Raw genomic sequence first — 20,757 nt, 5'->3', positions numbered from 1 at the left:
CCTGCGCTCACTTTGCTCTTGCCCTAGTTTATCAGCGCCTATCTTGGGACTAACAGAGGATGACTTCCTCTACACATTTAATTACGTGACTCACTTCCAGTCTCAGAAGTCTAATCCGTTCCAGGGAGAGCTTGACGAGAATAAAGCAATCATCAGGAAGAAACACTTCTTCAATGTACTCTGAAATCTGGGGTGTCAAAAGATCAGAATGTTAATCGCTTTCCTCTTCCCTAAGAGCATGCACTGCTTATTTTTTTTTTTAAGGCATATAGTATGGACACACAGACTGGAAAATCCACTGCAGTGGGTTTAGACCCTTGCTTGCAACACGTCTCATCTGGTTTTCTTGTCAAGGGGCGTTTTGTTTCTTACCTCTCCCAAGAGGGTTTTCTCGATCCTCCCTTTCACAAGGCGAGCGTAATCTGCATCGTCATCCTTGTCTAACTGTGCAGTGATGATTGGAGTACTATGAGAAGCCAAGGAAAGCAGTCACAACGCAATGAACAAGCCAGTCTGAAGCCCACTGCTTTGTTAGATTCGGTTATTAAATTGTAGTGTGGAAAGCCACTGCAATTTAATCAGCATTTACCATCAGGCACGCCCTGGAGGGCTTCACACACATTCTCATTAAAATTTAATATATTTGGAGCTCACAGGGCAATACACTCATCAGTGAATGAGTGACTCAGATAATTCTTCCTTACAAGGTGAACCTACTTCTCTCTGGTCCCAACCAATGCCTTGGTATTGCTAGTTTCCTTCACTCCCTTCCCCGTCCCTGTGACGGCGTCTCCAGAACACCTCTGCTCCCGCAGTCACTGTCAGCACTGCCCTTGCTGTCCGAGACGGCGCTCCGCCAATGCACGCCTGGGGAAGACCTGAGCAGACAGAGCTCCTGCCATCCTGCGTGCCTGCAGAGTGCTGTTCCTGCACTCAGCGCAGCTTTTGCTAATTACTATCTGCTGTCATTTTGTTTGCTTCAGACCATAGGAGAACCGTCATGCCATGAAATGAACTGTCATGTATGTCTAGCTTTTTGATTCTCAGATCACCTGAAAATCCTACCATGAAATCACCTGGGATGGTCACAGAAAATGACCACAGCCCGAGAGGCAGACACATCTCACAGGTTGAGAATAATGATTTCCAAAAGGAGAAATCTATGCTGACATGCTGCTCCGACTTTCCCAGTCATTTTGATTTCTCTCTTTCATTGGATTGTGGCCATAAAGAACCAATGTCTCACTTTTTACCCAGTTTCAAGATATTTTTTTCTCAAGTGGGTCATTTTTAAACCGCAACATAACCAACCCAGGCATGCCACCCAGAAAGCGACATGCTGCCCAGCAGGATCGTGCGCACACATGCCAAGGAGAATGGCTGCCTCTCAGGAAGTCTGACAGCCAGTGCGGGACCGGCGGGAAGGGAGGCGGAGCACCTGATGGCCTTGGAGGCATTGATGATCTCCTTGATGCGGGGCACACCCAGGGTGATGTTCATGGAGGCCACGCCCGCGAAGTGGAAAGTTTTCAGGGTCATCTGGGTGCCTGGCTCCCCAATGCTCTGGGCACAGAGCGCGCCCACCGCAGAACCTGGCTCCATCTGTGCCCTGGAAGGAAGTGATGGAGTGAAACGACCAGCAAAACTGCTGGGGAGAGGTTTGTGATGATCTCCCTTCAATGAACAACACAGAGATGCCATCGGGACAGAGGCGGCCACAAGCCAGGCTTGTGGCCAGGGTGGAATGATGGCTCGAACCTCACCTCAGAAGATCTGAGTGCCCTGCTAACAAAGAGTCCCGTGGTGCCCCGGCAGCTGGTGCTTGTCAAATCTACTGGTTAGTTTCTCCGTGGGGAAGAAGACACTGAGACATTTCTTTGTAATTATTTCCACATCTTAGCACATCCAGCCTACCTGCCCACTGGCATTCCTAGATAAGGTGACAGAACCCACTCAAACCCTGGCAGCCTCAAGAGGTGCCAGTGCAAGGTTGTGTGTCTGAGCAAGCTGGCAGGCTATGAGAGACCCACGTGACTGCCTGGCAGTCTGAGACAATTAGCATCCCTACCTCATGTACTTGTCCCTACAGGTTTCCAGAAACTTTTCTATTTGGGTGGGGGTGATCCGGTCCAACTGGTACAGCACACGGGGCTGGAAGAACAAAAGCCAAGAGCAGAGCTGGAGCAGGCAGCACCTGAAAACAGCCAGTTGTTGGGTCACGTCTGGGGAGGCCGTTACCTCTGTTGTGCCGTTATCGTTGATGCCATATTTATCTCTGGTTTTCTTGATCTTCTCAGAAACCCCCTTGGTGAAATTTTTTATTTCCTGCAAGATCACACAGCACACATCAGTTATATGTTTCTATGGATGGCGTGATTTGTTTCACAAACTTCAAGCAACATGAGCAGTGTGTCATCTTCAGGGACAGCTAAAGGTGTAAAGAACACAATGTGGATCCAGGTTCTAATTCCTAGTGTTTTCCTAAGGCACACAGCAGCACACCCACGCCCTGACACAGGGTGCTTCTAAGGCCTTCTTATTCCAACAGTGCTCCTGCAACAAGCGTCACCCCACCATTGGTATTTTCAGTCTCTAGGTTAATTTTTGAGGGCTTCTTCTGATGCTTATAATCACTTTGAACACTACAAGCTAACCTGTCACTTCAAAGACACAATACACATTATCAAACACATGCTTTGGTCTGCCCTCATTTCCAGGGAAACACTGACTGCATGCTGTTTCTCAACACCAGGCAGGCTGCTAGGCCTCAAGGATATGCATGCCCTGCCCAGGTTGACTTCGGTGTGTATCACATAGCAGGACATGTCTACTGACTGTCTGGAAGTCATGTTTTTTTTTTTTTTTCCTCCTTAAAGATATATTTTATTTACGTATACAGAACTGGGGTATACGTCAGAGGTGCTGGGACGGGGAGAGGATTCACCAGAGACAGAGTGGGAAGCAGAACAGGAAGACTGGCTGAACACTGCTGAGGGGAGCAGCGGGCGGGTCAGGAGAGGTCTGCCTCACCATGTGGTCACCTCCGGGACAGGCGGGAATCGAACTCATGCGGAAGTGGTTTTAGATTCTCAGTGCAGTGCTTTAACCTGCTGTGCCACCAGGGAGGGCCTCCCTAAAGATTTATTTATGCATACAAGAACTGGGGTACAGGCCAGAAGTGTGGAGGTGGGGGGTGAGAGGATTCACCAGAGACAGAGTGGGAAGCAGAACAGGAAGACTGGCTGAAATACACTGCTGAGGGGAAACAACGTGTGAGATAGGAGAGAGCTGCTGTGACATGTGGGTCAGCTCCCTTGGAGGGGACTGAACTCTTGCTACGGTGGCTAAGGAGAGCTTCACAGAGCTGTACTTTAACACCTTGCACCACCAGGGAGGGCCCCCTGAAATGCATGTTTTTAAGGCCAAATGAAAAAGAAGCTCACTTTTGCAAAAATAAAATCCTATAACCCATCGAGAGTTTAACTTTAGTCCAGTTCCATATTCACTTTGCAAAAACAAACCTCTTCAGCTTCTCATAATATGGAATACCTTCTAGTTACTGTCTTTTCTGGAAACACTAAAACTTCATGTTCTCATGAAGCTCCAGCATCTTGTGTTTATATACTTCATGACTCATGGACCTTGCCCATCAGCTGTGGCCCAGCTTGGTGAGCCCTCCCTGTGAGGGGATATGGCATAGCCCCATCGCCCTAAAGCGGGGGTACCGAGGGGCTGAAAGAGGCCAGGAGCTTGATTAAGGCATGAGGCCTTTCCAGAAAGTTGGTGCTTTCTCCAATCCACTCTTGGGGCAGGGGTTTCTCTAATGTCATCTTTGCCCATGGAGAATGTTATTCTGTCCCCTAGGGATCTAGGTGACTGAAGGACTGTGTGTGTGTGTGTGTGTGTGTGTGTGTGTGTGTGTGTGTCCGTCCGTCCACCATACCTTGGCTGAACTCTGCTTTCTCATAATGGTGACTGAAGGACTGTGTGTGTGTGTGTGTGTGTGTGTGTGTCCGAAGGACTGTGTGTGTGTGTGTCCGTCCGTCCACCATACCCTGGCTGAACTCTGCTTTCTCATAATGCCCTTGTTGGCCAGCTCTCCTTACTGGAAAAGTGTGGAGTCACACAGGGGACATCAACCCTTGTTCTATACAGAAAAGACTTTTATTAATTTATAAGAATATGCAAATTCCCAAGAGGCTCTTTCTAAAGAGAAACTTTCCAGGCTCACTTATTAATTACATGACTGGAACCACATTTTCAGATAGTGAGTTACTGTCAGTCAGAGGTAGAAACCAGAATTGTCAAGGGCAGTGGCACAGGAGTACTTAACAGTGGGAATATTCAAAGGCATTAATCCCCGCTGCCACTTCATTTTCCCGCTGTATCATTCCACGTAAAGAGCCCCTTTCACACCTTTGATTTCCATGCTGTGCCTATTTGTAGTTGTGACTGAAAGCCCCCTGCCCTGATCCCTGGTGTTTAAGGCTGCCCCACCTGTCAGCAAAGGGAAACCAGAGAGAGGGCCTAAGGCTGAGCAAATCCAGGGCGTTCTCATCTGTGAGGAACTTTGCCCACACGGAGTAAAAGGGCACACACCTAAAGCCAATCCTCAGTGTATGCACTGGAAATGTGAGCTTTCAGCTGCCACCCACATGACGTGCTTCCGGTGGCTTAGCCGACTTTCCTCACACAGGTCAGAGCAGATACTCTGTAAAATAGGTTCTACAAAAAAGTGGACTTTGTGGAAATGAAAACTGAAATAAGCTACTAGGAATCCAGCTGAACCAAGCCGTGAACACTGCTACATGGCAGTCAGCAGGCAGCTAATGGCACCATTAACTGGCAGTTAGACCTCACACTCACTCTACAGCATGTCTGTAAGCAGGGGCAGCATGGCAGGCCAAGGCTTAACATCTTCCTGGGGCTGCCTCAGTGGCCTCAGCACTGGCTCAGGCTATGGCCAGAGAACAGCTCAGGGGTCCAAGCAAATCTCGTCTGGTTGGTAGATCTCGGACCCTCTCAACAATCCTGTCTATTAGACTGTAGGTGATGCAGAGACAAGAACACATTCAGTTATCTTGGTGGCCCTGAGACCTGCAGGGTGTGTGAAATAACTCAAGGGCCGAATAAGTGGTCACTGTAAAACAGTGCCACCCATTAAACCCTGTCAGAGACAAGGAGGGAACCAGTTCAAGGTGGTGAGTGGGGAAGCCCTATCTGCCAGGACGGGACAGCAATGTGCAGGCTGTGGCGCTGGCAGAGAGCTTTTGTGCTCAGTCTTCACAGTCTGCTCAGCACATTGCCTGATTATATTACTTATAACCTGTCTCAATTAAGGTCTTGCAGAATAAGTAGAAAAACAAATAACATAGTGATGTATAAATCATAACTATAACTTCTTCAAAAAAAAAAAAAGAGAACAATCCCTGGCAAAAACAAAGGCACAGACTTAGCCATACTCTTGGTTTTAGATTAAAGATATTCAAATCTGGAAGTCTTTTTGTCGCCTCTCAGAACTTAAGAAGTGAAGAACGTCCTTACGCTAAAACACTTTTCACCTTCGGCATACTGAAGGGATATTCCTGTTCATCTTGGACTCTTCTGATGACCGATCAGCACAGAAAGGAAAGCAATCACTGATTTCTGTAACCCCTTGCTTTTGATCCTAACTATGGTTACAATCAGGAAGGAGTTGCTTGAGCAGGTCAGTGAAATTATTAAAACAAAAAGAAACTAAACAACCCGCAAAGTAACAGCTCCCAGGAAGGAAAGGGGGAGGAGGCCAGCTCAGTGGGCTTCTGATCCACACTACGGTTAGAGGAAGAGTAATTTAAAATAAACGCTATTCAAACACTACAACAACTAATAAAATCTACTGGCACTCAGAATGGTTAAGGGGAGAGCTGGCACACAAGATAAGGAAATCGATCAGAGAATGTTGACAGGAATAGGTTTAAGAAAAAATCAGTTTAGCCACTAAATCGTTTTTTCTTTAAACAGGGAAATTCGTGTGAAAAACACATAAACTAAGACAGGCATGAGATAAATACTTCATGTTGGCTGGCGAGATTCTGCTGAAGCCATTTTCGAATTTTTAGACTAAAAGACACTTAGACCCTCCCGCCTCCGGTTTACAAAGGTCACCAGCCGGAGCTTGGCAGACAGTGTCTGATGGCGGGCAGGCCCAGACGTGACGGCACCGTGGAGAGCCCGTGCTCACCTGCAGGAAGCTGTCCTGGCAGCACAGGAATTCACTTTTCTTCATGATGGACTCTGTAGTCAGGATGAGCTCATTCCTACTGAGGGCAGGCTCGCTCTGACATGGGAAGACTGCCTCGAGTATGAAAGAGAGACAGAGTGATGGGGGAGGAGACAGACGGGGGCAGCAGTAAATGACCTTCCGCAGAGCGAGCTTTTAGTAACCTGGGATGTCATTTCTTTCTAAACAATGTCTAAACTCGACCTTTAACATAAAGGCGAAAGTAGGATCAACGGATATACCGCCTCACATAGACTTCTGAGCTACTGAGGGGGTTTACTACTCCATTATTCACCAGCTTTCACCTAACCGCCAATTTGTGTTAAAAATATAATACCCCAAAATCAAGAGTGAACATACTCCCACAACCCCAAGCTCATGGGATTCCCCAAAGTTTTAGAGACAGCACGTTATCCAACGTATGGGTGCGTAGGTGCCCGATCCTCCACAGATGGCTCGCCGCCGCTGTGACAATGCTGGGAAAGCATTCCTGGCATATTCAGATCAGTTCTGTAAGCAAATTCTGGTAAGTAGAACAGCTGGGTCAAAAGCACCCACATTTAAAGTCAGATCAGTATGGTGAAACTCCATCCTAAAATGGTCTAAATCATACCCAGGCACAAGCACATGAAATGTGCAGGCTTCTCAACACTTACAACTACAAACACTGGCCTCTGTGACACTGTACTAGACACAGAGAGAAACCAGTCGTCACCTACTGGCATGTGATTATTTGAGTATTTGCTAATTACTCAACTGTGAAACTTTCAGTATGTGAGAAAATCATGCAGAGCAACACAAAAAGAAAATGCCAGATACGACAGGTATGGCTGCAGCATTCACTGTGCATGTCAGTACAAATGCTATCCCCCGTCTAAAGAAACATCCACGAGAACACTCTAACCACGACATAAGGCTGAATCTTACTTTGATGTTGTCCAGAACCCTTTTAAACTCCAAAGGCTCATCTTTCCCCTCCATAGCTGCAGGATCTAAGCCATCTCCTCCATAAATGAACTGGATAATATCACCTGTTGAGCTTCGGACTGTCAAATCATACTGTGAGCAAAGATCTTCAAGGGACTTCACAAGCCTCCGCTAAAGGAAAAGATGGAAACAAAAACCCAGTTGCAGTGAGAAGACTAGTCACGTGCACAGAGGATGAGATTTGCAACTCCAAGCTTCAAGGTTATATGCACGTTAATCACACAGAAACATTTCATTATGTGTCCCTTCAAATGAGTCCCCAGGTTCCAGGAACAAGCCCAAAAATGCCTCACTAGTCTGTGCAGTGGGATGTAGAATATGCTGCCGCCTCCGACATTTCGATGTCTTAGAATACATGTAATGAAAACCCCATTGCCCTCAAAGGGCTCTGCAAACACTGTTTTCCTAGGCTGTTTTACCTTCCCCCTCTTTCTCCCTAAGGTATAAATTAATGCAATAGCTTTGCATTTCTAAACACTACTTAATCCAGGGCCCCTGTGGACTTCAATACGAGTTACAGAGGGTCAGGTGCAGGCCTCTTTGGGACAGAGGGGAAAGAACAGAGAACAGCGACAGTATTGTGTCTGAAGCAGCAGGCAGCAGCCATTGCTCAAATCTGCTTAGAGAACCATCCACCAGCAAAACACACCAGCCAGCAATGTGGTGTGGGCTCAGCAAATTTAAGGACAAAGAAATCTTCCTCCAGGCAACCTCCAAACAACAATCCCTGATGGCAGAACTAATTTGTTCTAGGTTAATACACTGGTTGGCAAAGTCATACGATCTACTTCAAAAAGGTAAAGCCAAAGAATAAAGTCCAAAGACATTTTGGCAAGAGTGACAAAAACATTTCAGTCTTCTGGGTTTTGGACAATAACGCAGCCAAGCGCCAAAACTGAAGGGCCATATCCCATTAAAAGCAAGATGCTAATAATGACAGCAAAATTATGGAAATAGGCGTCTGCTGACTCAAGTCCAAAGCCACCCTCATCAACCCTCCTGGTGCTGGCCCACCCATTCACTCCTGGTTTATCAATGCTGACCTCCCAGCTGGCAAAGGGCCACTGTCTCACACTGGGATCTACTGTAGCAGTGAGGGGACAAAGTCACATAAAGTTCATGGCTCAGCAACCTGGAGTGTTAACCTTAGCTGGTATCTTAAGTAGATAAAAACTATTTTTTTTTCTTATGAAGTAGAATGGGGGTGTAGGCCAGAGATTCAGGGGTAAGACGATTCACCAGAGACAAACTGGGGAGCGGACAGGTGGATTTTACTGAAATACACTGCTAAGGAGAGCAGTAGATGAGACAGGAGAGGTCTGCTGCACCATATGTAGGTCAGCCCCTTGGCAGGGGGGTCGAATTCAGGCTATAGTGGTGACAGCGTGGAGACTTAACCTTAGGCCACCAGGGAGGCCCCATTAATGGGGTCCATAGTAGAAAAGAAATTTAGTGACTGAAAAGAAGCCCTTTTTCTTTTGATCTTAGGGAAGTACAAAACAGGGGTGTGCTTTTACTTCTCTGACTTAGGGGTCCTTTTATGGCAGGCCCGAGATGATCATCTTAGAACTATGCAGAGTGGTGACAGAGGCACCCTCTAAGTGCCCACATCCTCCTCCAGGCATTAAAATAGGTTCTTAAAATCAGTTAGGATGTTACTAATCAGTTACATAAATAGAAGCAGAATTCTCAAAATAATCAGAATTCTCAAAATAATTCTCATAATAATCAGAATTCTCAAAATAATCATCCCTTCTGGGATCATCCTGTCAGTGTTAGGAACAGGATCATCCTGTCAGGGTTAGGAAACAGAGGCTCAGTGAGGCTCAAGATGTCCCCGATGTCGCTTTCATATCTTTAGCAGAGAGCTTAGGTGTCGTACGGCTAGGTCTTGATCACTTATTACCTTTTCTTGTTGTTTGATTCTAGGGCACCTACATTTCTGAATTTCTCCTATTAAGGAGCGAGACTGGATAAATTCTAGCTCATGTACAAATTACATAATTATGTGGTGGTCAAAATCTGCAGTGCCTTGTCCCGCTTCATTGCTAATTGTCTGTAGTTAGCATGTTACCTGCATGTATCCTGTTTCAGCGGTCTTTACAGCTGTGTCCACGAGACCTTCCCGGCCGGCCATTGTGTGGAAGAAAAATTCGGTTGGTGTCAAACCAGAGTAAAAGCTATTAGCCACAAAGCCTTTGGCAGCAGGGAGCTAAAAGGAGGTAGAAAGAAAAAAAAAAGTTCAAGATTTGTAATTCCAAAACCTATTCAAATCAGAAAATGTCCCACCCGTAGAGCACAAATACCTGGCCAACCAACTCCTCTCAGGAATTGATAAGCTTTACATGCCCTTTCCCCTTTTGGAAAGGTAATTTGGCACAAACCATCCTCTGCAGAGACATGGAGGGTGAGGTCCCAGCCAAGTCTGGCACTGGTGCCAGAGGCAGACAAATAGCCCAGAGGAGGGGAACTGAAGCCCGGGTGATCCCAGGAGCAGGCCAGCTGTCAAGGCCATAAAGGGCACACTGCAGACTGCAGCAGCCGCCCCTTTCCTGGGAAGTGCCTCTCTTCAAGACATTCTTCCTGTGGGCCAGACCTGCTCACCTCCGAATAGAACTAGTATTGCTAATGTTTATGAGGTTTCATTTTGGGACACTGAAAAAGTTCTAAAATTAGATTACAGCAGTGGCTAGAAAACCTCTGTGACTATACCAAGTGACCTACCTGTATACTCTCAGAGGGTGAATATTATGATACATAAAATGTATCTAAATAAAACACCACTATAGGAAATGGCCAAGTGGTTCTGGATCTAGATAGGTCTGAGTTCCTTAGAGGAAAATCTAGATAAACAAGGGCAATCTCTTTGCTTTCCTCTTTCATAGAAGGGGCAGCTAGTGCATCCCTAGGCTTTTCTAGGAAAGCACAACTATCCTGAGTCTAGACTGGCTCAGGGCCTGAGCAGTGAGAATGCCCCGGCCTCTCCTCTCAAGTGGTCACGTCTGACAGGCACAGGCAGGTGCCAGTCCAGTGAGCACTTGGCCGTCTGACCTTGGGCTGAGCACCTGAATGGTGCTGGGGGCCATCTGGTACAGAGAATACCTACATGTTCTCAGTACAGCAGTTCTATCACCATGGAAAGAGACCCTACAGTCCACAGGGTGGGAGTAGTTGGAATACCTGGGCTAATGGGAGTCACCACCCACTCCAAATCCAGACATACTGAGTGATCAAATCTACCCTTTAGTTCTTTAACTATTTGATTTCCTAGTTGTCTGCTCCTGGATCCCAGAATAAAAACTCAAAACTATTTGTCTGTCTTCTGGGCTCTGTCTCACCAGTATACAAACCAAGAGAGCCAGTGGAAACTACGAGTCATTTAAGAACAGAGGCTGAGCATTCCAGAGAACCTGGAATTTCCTGGTTTAGCGTGGCTGATACTGTCCCTGTTTGAAAATCCTTATTTGTATGCACGTGTCTTCAAATAAGCAAACACTCTGAATGCATGTGTATTTCTGAATGCAGATACACATATTTTCATTACTTCAGGTAAGTTGGATGGGAACCTGAAATTCTTCTTCCTGGAGAGAAAATATACAAGAGGGCACTGGTCCAAGTTTTACAGGCCTGAGTTTAACAAGATTCCTTCGGCCGGCCAGTCTGTATTCAAGAGGGACCAACCTCAAGCAGCACCTCCCTCAGACAGCACCTCCAGGCGTGGCTTGGTTAGCAGCCAGAGCTTCAATTACTCGCTTCTGCACTGCTGATGCTCACCCTTCAAAGTTCTGCCTGATTTCCTACTGCTTACCTTTGAGTGTTTTTCAAAGTGAGGCAAGGACCTGTTTTCAAAGCCATCTGGCACTCGAGAGCCACTGATGGCTTGCTGTCCCACACAGGCAATCATCTGTGATATGTTAATGAAGGAACCTGGGGAAACAGGTCAGAAATGTAACATTCATTTAGCAAAAGAACATTAACTGAAGTGCAAACAGATCTGCATGATAACAACATAGCACACCCCTTGTGCTCAAACACATTTGTAGTCTAGGAATAGAAGACAGAACCACAATAATGCAGGACAGAGCTATTGGTACTATAGGAAAGGTAGAGCGAGCCTCCCTGATGATGCAGGGCTTAAAGTCTCAGTGCTATTAAGCTATTGCCAGCCACTGTGGCATGAGCTCAATCCCCAGTCAGGGAGCTAACAGTCATAGTGCAGCAGGAGAGATATGCTTGTTCTGCTACCTACTCGTCTCTGGTGAATCCTCTCAGCCCCCACACCTCTGCCTAGTTCTTATATGCATAAATAAAAACAAATCTTTTAAAATAAAGATCTATTTATTTATGCATACAGAATTGGGGTACAGGCCAGAGGTGTAGGTGTGGTGACAGAGTTCACCAGAGACAGAGTGGGGAGCTGAGTAAGCAGATCAATGAAGTACACTGCTGAGGGGACTAGTGGGAGAGACAGGAGAGGTCTGCTGTGCCATGTGGGTCACCCCTGGGGCGGGGATCGAACTTGCATGAAAGCAGTTGCTGCTAGCTTGTAGTGCTGTGTCCTAACTTGTTATGCCACCAGGGAGGGTCAAAACAGATCTTTTTTTAAAAAAGAGAGGTAGAGCAAGGATTACATACAGGTGATTGGAGGCAAAGACCTATGAGGGGACTAGAGCAAATACTTCCAGGAAGTCTTCAAGAAGGGACCGTAGCCAAGAAGGTTGGAAGGTTCAAGAAGGTTGGAATGTTGGTGAACATTATGATTTAGACATAGAAAGAGGTGGGGGAGAAATTCCAAAGTGATGAAAGAGTAGAGAGAAACAGAAATAGGAAAACTGTGGGATATATAGTGGGGGCAGGAAACAGAATGAAGGGGTGAAAGGCAGCCAAACAAACAAACAAAAAACCACCAACCAACCAAACAAACCTGAAATGGGAGAAGACAGGTTTTGAATTTGAGTGCAGTATTATGAAACCTAATACTTCTAGTTGCTGAGTAACTGTGAAATTAAAGCATTTTGCCACTTAACTAATTATTTAAAAAATCTTCAGTTTTTTTTTTTTAACTAAGACTCAAGTTTGCTCAAAGCACCATTAAACTCAGAAATCCACACACATCATCACCAAGTCCTTCCAAGGAGTTACACTTTATCAAATGCAAATAGTTGAGTTTCTTTCTACATATGTGGCTTAAAAAGATACGCCTTCATAGCTGAAAGGGTGCTTGAAGTTATGATCTTACATTTCTGGAACAAAGCCAGCATGTGGAGAACAGGTGACAGCAGGGGCCAGGCTGCACTCACCTTTGGAGCCACACAGTGCCATGGTGAGGGGGCTGTTGCTCTTATCCAGCTCCCGGAGGCAGGCGCTACCAGCATGATCTCGGATCACAGAAAGCTCCTTCAGGATCAAAGCCTGTGGGGGGAAGGGAGAGTTGGGTGGCGGAGCTGCCTCACAGGTTCTGACTGTGATAAATGTGCAATCTGACATTCAAGGAAATTTGAAAAAGATATAAGATGTCAGATATCCACGGGATAAAGGTTTCAGCCTTACTTATAAAGCCTCGCACTTTCCACAAGCTTCTAAAATCAAGAGTGTAGGTAGCAAAATCCTGAAGTTTTTAAGTGGCCAATAAAGCAAACTGCATATAGGGGCTCTGTGGACTCAGTACACCAATAAATCTGGGTCTGTGCTATTGTGTACACATACACACTTGTCTAAATTAGCATATAAAGTACTACGCAGTAGGCAAAGGAGAACTACTTGTACTATTTATAAAATGTGTCTATTTTTTCTTGCTATGCACATATTTGATTTCCCACAAGTAAGTGTGCGATAAGGTGACTCAACAGGAGCATTCTAGTCCATGAACTCATCTGATTGCTGCTCTGCACGTCCCAACTTGGGATACTGAATCAGTTAAGAGTTAAAGTTCCATTAAAAGCAAGTGCTGCTGAGGCTTAAAGTAATTTACTCAATGAGAATTGTCCATTTCTCTTTCTTCTTTAAGAAGTGGTGAGATTAGGACCCTCCCTGGTGGTGCAATGGGTTAGGATGCAGTACTGCAAGCTGGCCGCTGCCGCTTCAGTGCGAGTTTGATCCCCGGCCAGGAGGTGATCCACATGGCGCGGCAGACCTCTCCTGACCCGCCCGCTGCTCCCCTCAGCAGTGTACTTCGTCGATCTGCCTGTTCTGCTCCCCGCTCTGTCTCTGGAGAAGCCTCTCACCACCCCTGCACTTCTGGCTTGTACCCCAGTTTTGTATGAATAAATAAATATATCTTAAAAAAAAAAAGAAATTGGTGAGATTAAAAATGAGTTAATGATAAATAGCTCACACAATGGCTTTAAAAGTTCACTTCACTAGAAAATGTCTTACTGCTCAAGAGCCTCCATCCCATGCTTAGGAGAGTTAAAGCCCTGAGCCACAGACTATAGGAAGGCAGAAGGGAGGCAGGCAAAAGCCTGGTGGGGTCAGTCCGGTACCAGGGCTGTTTTAAAGATGTACAGCCCCAGGAGGCCCATGGTGATTCTGATTCTGACATGTTCTGTCAAGTCTGTGCTGACCTATCATCATGTGGAGTGTGGGGTGCAACGTGCAGGCACTGGTATGGAACTATTAGATGTGACTTATCCTCTTCTCTATTAAGTTTCTTTCAGAGACTATCCATGCAAAGAACAGTGGTCCCAGTCTTGACTCAAAGATTGCTGGAAACAGAAAGGGCAGAAGCTCGTCAGTACCAGTTACAGGAGCTCAAGCATGACAATGGAACAAGAGCAGCCCCATGTGGCCAGATGAACGGGTGGCTGTGATTTTACCACTTAGAATGTGAAAGCTGGAAGAGATGTAAAGGATCTAACCAGAAGATTGGCAGATGGGCGCACACACACAGCCAGCCCCTGCTCCACTCAGCTACGTGGTGTCAGGCTCATAGCACAGTCTGAGTCAGACTCACCTCCAGGGTCTCCTCTGCAGTGCAGCCAGGCTGCTGCTGCAGCTTGCCCGTGTTGAGGGCTTCAATATACTCATCACACTTCTTGTAACCAGCATTCAGCAGCTCATTCTTGGCTTTCAGCAGTCCTTGACCGGGCGTGACATCACCAATCCCGATGGAGAAGCCACGGTTAGCTGTAGAATGGTGGGGAGATAGTGCAGGAAGAGAGAACCATGGATGTTAGTTAATAAAGATACTACATGGAAACAAGTTTATGATGTCAGAGAGTTTGTCGGAGTTCAATTAATAAAATCTCACTAGGTTAGTCTTTAGAGAGCCATACAAAACAACTGAAACTAACTCTATTCAGAGGCTTCACAACGTGGCAGGGAGCACAGTAATATTCTTAGCCAGGTCTAGCAGAAAGCAGACTGACATTAAGTACTAAAGAGCAGCCTGAGAAAGGAGCTATAGAAAGTGAGTCATTTGACTTTTGGTTGTAAGACTGTCTGGGGGAGACCATTCTGCGCTCTCTTCCCTTTCTCAGAAATCATTGCAAAACACAAACAGTAAGAAACCAGTATATGTGCTATCTTTGAAAGAACTATGTGTCACCAATTATCCTACTGTAACCTATTCAGAAAACAGGTGGACAAGAGACTGACAGGGTAGGAAGATGGGAAGGTGGTGTATAATGTGGCAGTGCAGAGGAGCACAGAGCCTGAAGGACTCAGAAGCCAGATCATCAGGTTCTGCAGACACTGGAGGTAACACATGTGCTGCAAACAGGGAAACCCAGTTTAATATCTGTATAAGGAACAGGCCCCAGGTGCTTACTCCTGTGGCCTATGAGAAGTCACCCTTTGAGGAGTGGAATGAGAGAGGCTCTGGACTGGGGGACACTAGGTGCAGAGATGAGGATGACAGAAAACCCAGACACTGCGATGAAGTCTAAATTTCACAACTTAGAGCCCTTAACCTCTTTCCTGATCTGGTTCCCAGAATCCCAGCAGCCAGGTCATTTACCTTTGGGAGAGACTGAGATGGGAAGGTATGTCTCTGGAGAAACAAGCCTCCCTACAGAGAAACAGCACTACAGGTAGGCTGGTAGCTCCTCAATAAAGGAGCTGACCTCCAGCTCAATCAACCAGTAACTGAGGGAACTAGCAGGCAACACGCCCATTTCTAACCAGTGCTTTAGTGCTGCCTCCCTACAATGTGATGACAGCCAGAGGCGACCAGACAAAAGAGAACAAATGTACAAGAAAAATAAATTTAAAAGGAGAGTTCAGGAAGCAAACAAAGTAAACTGTAAGTAATATTCTGCCAGCATGACCGAAATATATCTACCCAAGGCAGACAAAAGAGCAACCCTAAAAAAACCAAACCTAACTAACTCCAAGTAAGAACAATGAAAAACAGGGGAGATAATTAAATATGTAACAATAAAAAGTTAAGAAATATTAACAGAAGTGTTAGAAGAGAAAGTGAGTCCAGAAACCAAGAAATGGACCACAAGGAAATGAAGATAAAAATCAGAAAATTAATCTAGCTATGGTAGGCAATGAAGAGATGATTTAAACATAAATATTTGGGAAGAATGGAAACACATCTTAATAGCAACTCTAAAGGACAGAGAAAAGCAATACCTTTAAAAATCTGAAGGGAAACGTTTTTCAATCTAGAATTCTACACCTAAAGAACCAACCAAATGTAAGAGGAGGGGCCTCCCTGGTGGTGTAGGGGTTAAGTCTCAGCACTACCACCTCTGCAGCCTGAGTGGCCTGAGTTCGATTCCCAGCCAGGGAGCTAGCTAACCCAAATACAGCACAGCAGACCTCTCTTGTCTTGCCCGCAACTCCCCTTAGCAGTGTACTTCAGTAAACCCATCTGTTCTGTTCCCCACTCTGTCTCTGGTAAAGCCTCTTGACCCTGGCACCTCTGATTACACCCCAGTTCTATGCAAAAACAAAAACAAACAAACAAACAAAAACACTATTTAAAAAAATTTAAGAGTAGGCTGTAGAAGTTTTCAGGCAGGCAGAAATCTCATGACTTACAGCATGCTAGAAGAAGGAACAAACGAGCCAGAACAGACCAAGGATGGAAGGGGAAGCTGGCAGGCTGAACCAAGGATGCCAGAGAGGGATACAGTCTCTGCACAGGTTCCCTTGAAGCAGGCAATCAAGGTCTTTTATGGAACAACCCTTTTGGGGGTCGTAGGGGGCTACTGTAGGTTTTGAGATGAAAAATCAAAGGCAGATTCAAAGCTGTAGCAATGAGGAAGCTGAGATACTCACAGAGATAGACAGGGGCCAGCCGTGCAAGCCGGGACATGGCATCAGCAGCTTCATTCTGTCCCCAGTCTCGCAGCAAGATATAAAAAATATTGTTCTTGGATCCTGATCCGAGTGTCCCTTTGTCCATGCTGCCACTCATCAACTCACTGTTCTGGATGGTAACATCTAGAAGGATAACAAAGATTATGCATTTAAGTAATCTGTACACTCCCAACCTGAAATGTACTAGTTGACCTCATCTTTCCCATCTGTGAACTGTGCATGACAGTGTAAGTACTGGTCATTTATTACAGCCTCAATGAAGTGACGTACCATTCAGTGCTTTGTAAATTGTAATGAGCTTTTCGCTAGTCACCTAAATTACAAGTGGCACCATCATGAAAAGTGTTAACATTAGTAAGATTAAACCCATACCTAGATATAAAGCACAACTTAAACGAATCCCCTAAAATCTAAAACACCAGAGAAAATATTTTCAAAGGGATGGTAATAAACCTGAGGAAATATCATATCCTTCAAACCATTTACTCTTAAATGTTGCAGTAGACACATGTTGACCTTCAGACTCTTTGGTTGTTTCTAGAACTGAAAACGGATCCTAGAGATCCACTTCTCACCAGAAGGACCTTGAGAGAAAAGCTCATTCAATACCAGTACTTCTCAAAGTAGTTTGTTGGGAAACTGCTTGCTAGAAGTCTGGGATGAGTTAAGGAATTGAGAAAGAAATGCTGGCTAAAACCCATTGGTGTGGGCCCTCTATGGCAAGGTGGGTTAAAGTGCAGCACTACAAAGCTAGTCGTAGCCACTTCAGCATGAGTTTGATCCCCGGCCCTGGAGGTGTCCCACATGGTGCTGCAGACCTCTTCTGTCTTGCCTGCTGCTCCCCTCATCAATTTGCCTTTTCTGCTCTGCTCTCCACTCTCTGGTGAATCCTTTTACTGCCCCTGCACCTCTGGCCTGTGCCCCTGTATGCATAAATAAATAAATCTTTAAACAATAAAATCCCATTGGTCTACATTGGTCTATACACTTTGGGATGCATTAGCCCAAGTGATTCAGGTGACTTACATTTACAATCTCTCACTATTACACTATTGTTAAAAACAAAAAACAAAAACAAAAACAAAAAAACAAAATCCAAGTTACAGGTGAAGCAGGCTAAAAGAAAAAAAAAAAGGTTTCTACTTAAACCCCTCAACAGAGGGGTCACAATTAAAGGAATTGTACTAATTGAAACTAATCACTTGAAACAAAACATGTTTGGAGAGTATTCTAAACACTGGATCATGTGTCTATGTAAACTTTACCTTACAGAGAAATGCAGAATCACATCAGAGCAGAAATACCAGCTACATTTTCCTGAATAGCTGTCCCCCCTCAGAGAACATGGCATTTGCTCATGAAGGCAGTCACTGGCCACACGCTTCCCTGCCCAGGCCCCTTCCCCTCCATGTTGTTTTAACTCACAGGAATCATTGACACAGAGGTCTTCTCCTTTGCCACAGTACTGCTTGCCCTTCGTCCGGAGGTTGGCCCTCACTGGATTGGCATCACTAGGCCTGAGGATAATGCTGAAGATCTGTTTTCCTGTCCACAGGGTGACAGGCTGGAGGAGGAAAGGAAGCTACAGCATCAGCTGGTCAATGGTGGTCTCAACCACCCATCACACAAATAAGACAGTCCAATGACCACATGCCTACCCTACGCCAGCACGGGCCAACCCATACGGAAGCATATGCAACTGTGTGTGCATGCACAGCCTCTGTACAAACCTTTAATATTGTAGGGGGTGGGAGGCGAACTTTAATTTTCTCATCCTTGCCAACCAGTATTGAAGCGATGATTTGGCAAGCCTTGGCTCGGTCAAAGAAAGTATCCTTAAGAGTGAGGAGGTAGGCACCTAAGAATGTTAAGAAGTAACACAAGACAGAGAAGAGGAATGACATAAGAAAATCACAGGTTTCAATTTTAAAATAAATTGTGAGTGGCCCTCCCTGGTGGCGCAGCAGGTTAAAGCACTGCACTGAGAAGCTAAAGCAACTTCCGCATGAGTTCGATTCCCGCCTGCCCCGGAGGTGACCACATGGAGAGGCAGACCTCTCCTGACACGCCCACTGCTCCCCTCAGCAGTGCACTTCGTCGATCTGCCTGTCTGTTCCCCACTCTGTCTGTGGTGAAGCCTCTTGCCACCCCTGAGCCTCTGGCCTGTACCTCAGTTCTGTATGTACAAATAAATAAATCTTAAAAAATAAATAAATAATAAATTGTGAGTAAGGAGTGAATTAAAATGTACAGCTGTTTAGCTGTTTATCATCTCTCTCCAACTAGAATACAAGATTGTTCAGTAAATGGACTTTGACTCACCGCTGTATTCCCAGTGATTAGCAAAATGTCTAATCTGTGGTGAGCTCCATAAATGCAGGAGCAACACAATGTCTCAAATAGAATCATCTGTCCCACAGCCTCCTTCCAAGTCAATTCATAAGCCCACCTGTTAGAAAGTCCTGAATAGCAGCAATTAGTGGTTCTCCATTCCTCGGGGTTACAAGATTTGCTTTAGTCTAGAGGAAAAACAAACACATTAAGTTTGCCACTCTTGGAGGCATCATGCAGTCCAAAGAGCCACACCACGAATACTTCGGAGCTGTTACGAATAAGTAAACAGAAGCAGAAAGGTGAGGCTGAGAAATGGAAGCCAGGGGTCTTCATCACGGCTTTGTTACTAAATATTGGTTTCCTACATCTATAACACACACACACACACACACACACACACACACACACACACACACACACACACACACACACACACACACACACACACACCAAAAAACTGATTTTGGAGGTCCTACTAACACTAAAATAAAATACTGAGTGGGTTTTGAATTCCAGTAAAGAGCTCTACTTGTGTAAGGCTTGCCTTCTCCCTAGAAATTCACTTCAAGAACAGAGAGTGCTATCTTTGAAATCAACCAACCCCACGCCACCAGGATGGCAGAATGGTGACATTGCTCTTGGTTGAGACAACAGCAATACTACAGAACTTAGCTAAAGTTTGTTGGGCAATAAAGGGTGTGACATGTTCAATGCATGATTAAAACTCAAAGAAGGTTCTGTGCACCAGAGTGCATTTGTTCCAATTTTGATGAGGTGCTCGTACGCACTTGTGGGCTTTCTCACCGGGAAGGTCCTCCAAGGCAGAGGCCTGACCCTGTTTTCTTCTGAAAGCCACCCAGAGCTTCAATTCAACTGAATGGGGAGACAGTTGATCATTTCTGGTTTAGTGGTGCTCTTTGGATGGGACAGCAGAGTATGGGGTGGGAGCACAGTGCCTGTAGAACCTCACTTAGAATCATTACTAACATACCCCATGAAACCATTTAAAACCACAAGACCTATCAGTTTATAACACAGAAGACTAGAATACTGGAAAAAATACAATTTGGGGCCATTAACTCTAGGAGGGAAGAGCCTCACACAGACGGCACCCACAGCACTCTGGTGGGGTGCAAGGAGCACAGCGTATCTAGCAGGCCAGAGTCCCACAGAGCCCCTCAGGAGCACCATCTGCCTCCCTCACCACCAGCCTCCACCAATATCTGATGGGCACACCTCCATCACTTCTAAATTAAAATGGTGGCGAAAGATATTACAACATGAGCACCTGTAGTGTGGCCTTTAGAAGTAAGGAAGCAAGCGTGGACTAGACGCTAGGCAGGTTTCCGTGCAGAATGTTCACTAAAAGGTTCCGGGCTTAAAGAGTCCTTGGCTGCTTGTGAATCTATGCATGCAGAACACCTATTCCCATGATACTGAAGAGGCAAGCATTGCCCCACTCCTGTCCTGTCTTTCTGTAAGTGATGTCCATGCCTCTGTTTTCACTCAGGAATCCACATTACAGCCAGAAGATACACACTCCCCCAGTAGGCACCTTTTCAGCACTAGTCCATACACTATGAGGTGTTTTCAAATAAGACATGTTCCTCCCTTCCCATCCTTTCAAGGACCTGTTACGAAGAATCTGGACTACACCACCCTACGTACCCCCATCAGAACAAGGGCCTCTGCTTTAGCTTCTTCTGTTTGAGGAAGATGAAGGTTCATTTCATCACCGTCAAAATCTGCATTGTAGGGTGTACAGACACACTCATTAAACCTGAAGGTCCGGTGGGGCTTGACCCTGGCCTGTGGAAATAGGAGAAGCACACACTCAGTTTATCTGAAAGGTTCTTAGGTTCAAAACATTAAAAAATGTTTCATGGAAATGAATTACTTTA

General features: G+C 45.6%; 1 protein-coding gene across 2 annotated transcripts in view; it reads right to left on the bottom strand.

The window, feature by feature from the left end:
• The window catches only part of POLR3A (polymerase (RNA) III (DNA directed) polypeptide A, 155kDa), a 42,720-nt gene that overhangs the window by 6,341 nt on the left and 15,622 nt on the right, over positions 1-20,757 (bottom strand). For both annotated transcript variants that reach the window (XM_004680708.2, XM_012723725.1), the window contains exons 11-26: positions 20,525-20,665; positions 18,972-19,041; positions 18,253-18,380; positions 17,948-18,086; positions 16,481-16,645; positions 14,202-14,374; positions 12,550-12,661; positions 11,058-11,176; positions 9,324-9,461; positions 7,190-7,360; positions 6,224-6,337; positions 2,239-2,325; positions 2,069-2,151; positions 1,439-1,609; positions 373-466; positions 95-187 (exon numbers count right to left, since the gene is read on the bottom strand). In XM_004680708.2, the coding sequence (XP_004680765.1) occupies positions 95-187; positions 373-466; positions 1,439-1,609; positions 2,069-2,151; positions 2,239-2,325; positions 6,224-6,337; positions 7,190-7,360; positions 9,324-9,461; positions 11,058-11,176; positions 12,550-12,661; positions 14,202-14,374; positions 16,481-16,645; positions 17,948-18,086; positions 18,253-18,380; positions 18,972-19,041; positions 20,525-20,665 (1,998 nt within the window). The remainder of the gene's footprint in view (positions 1-94; positions 188-372; positions 467-1,438; positions 1,610-2,068; positions 2,152-2,238; positions 2,326-6,223; positions 6,338-7,189; positions 7,361-9,323; positions 9,462-11,057; positions 11,177-12,549; positions 12,662-14,201; positions 14,375-16,480; positions 16,646-17,947; positions 18,087-18,252; positions 18,381-18,971; positions 19,042-20,524; positions 20,666-20,757) is intronic.

Source organism: Condylura cristata, unplaced genomic scaffold (genome assembly GCF_000260355.1).
Source record: "Condylura cristata isolate star-nosed mole 26May11 unplaced genomic scaffold, ConCri1.0 scaffold00011, whole genome shotgun sequence".
In the NCBI taxonomy this organism is placed as follows: domain Eukaryota; kingdom Metazoa; phylum Chordata; class Mammalia; order Eulipotyphla; family Talpidae; genus Condylura; species Condylura cristata.
This window is presented reverse-complemented; position numbering and strand designations above follow the sequence as displayed.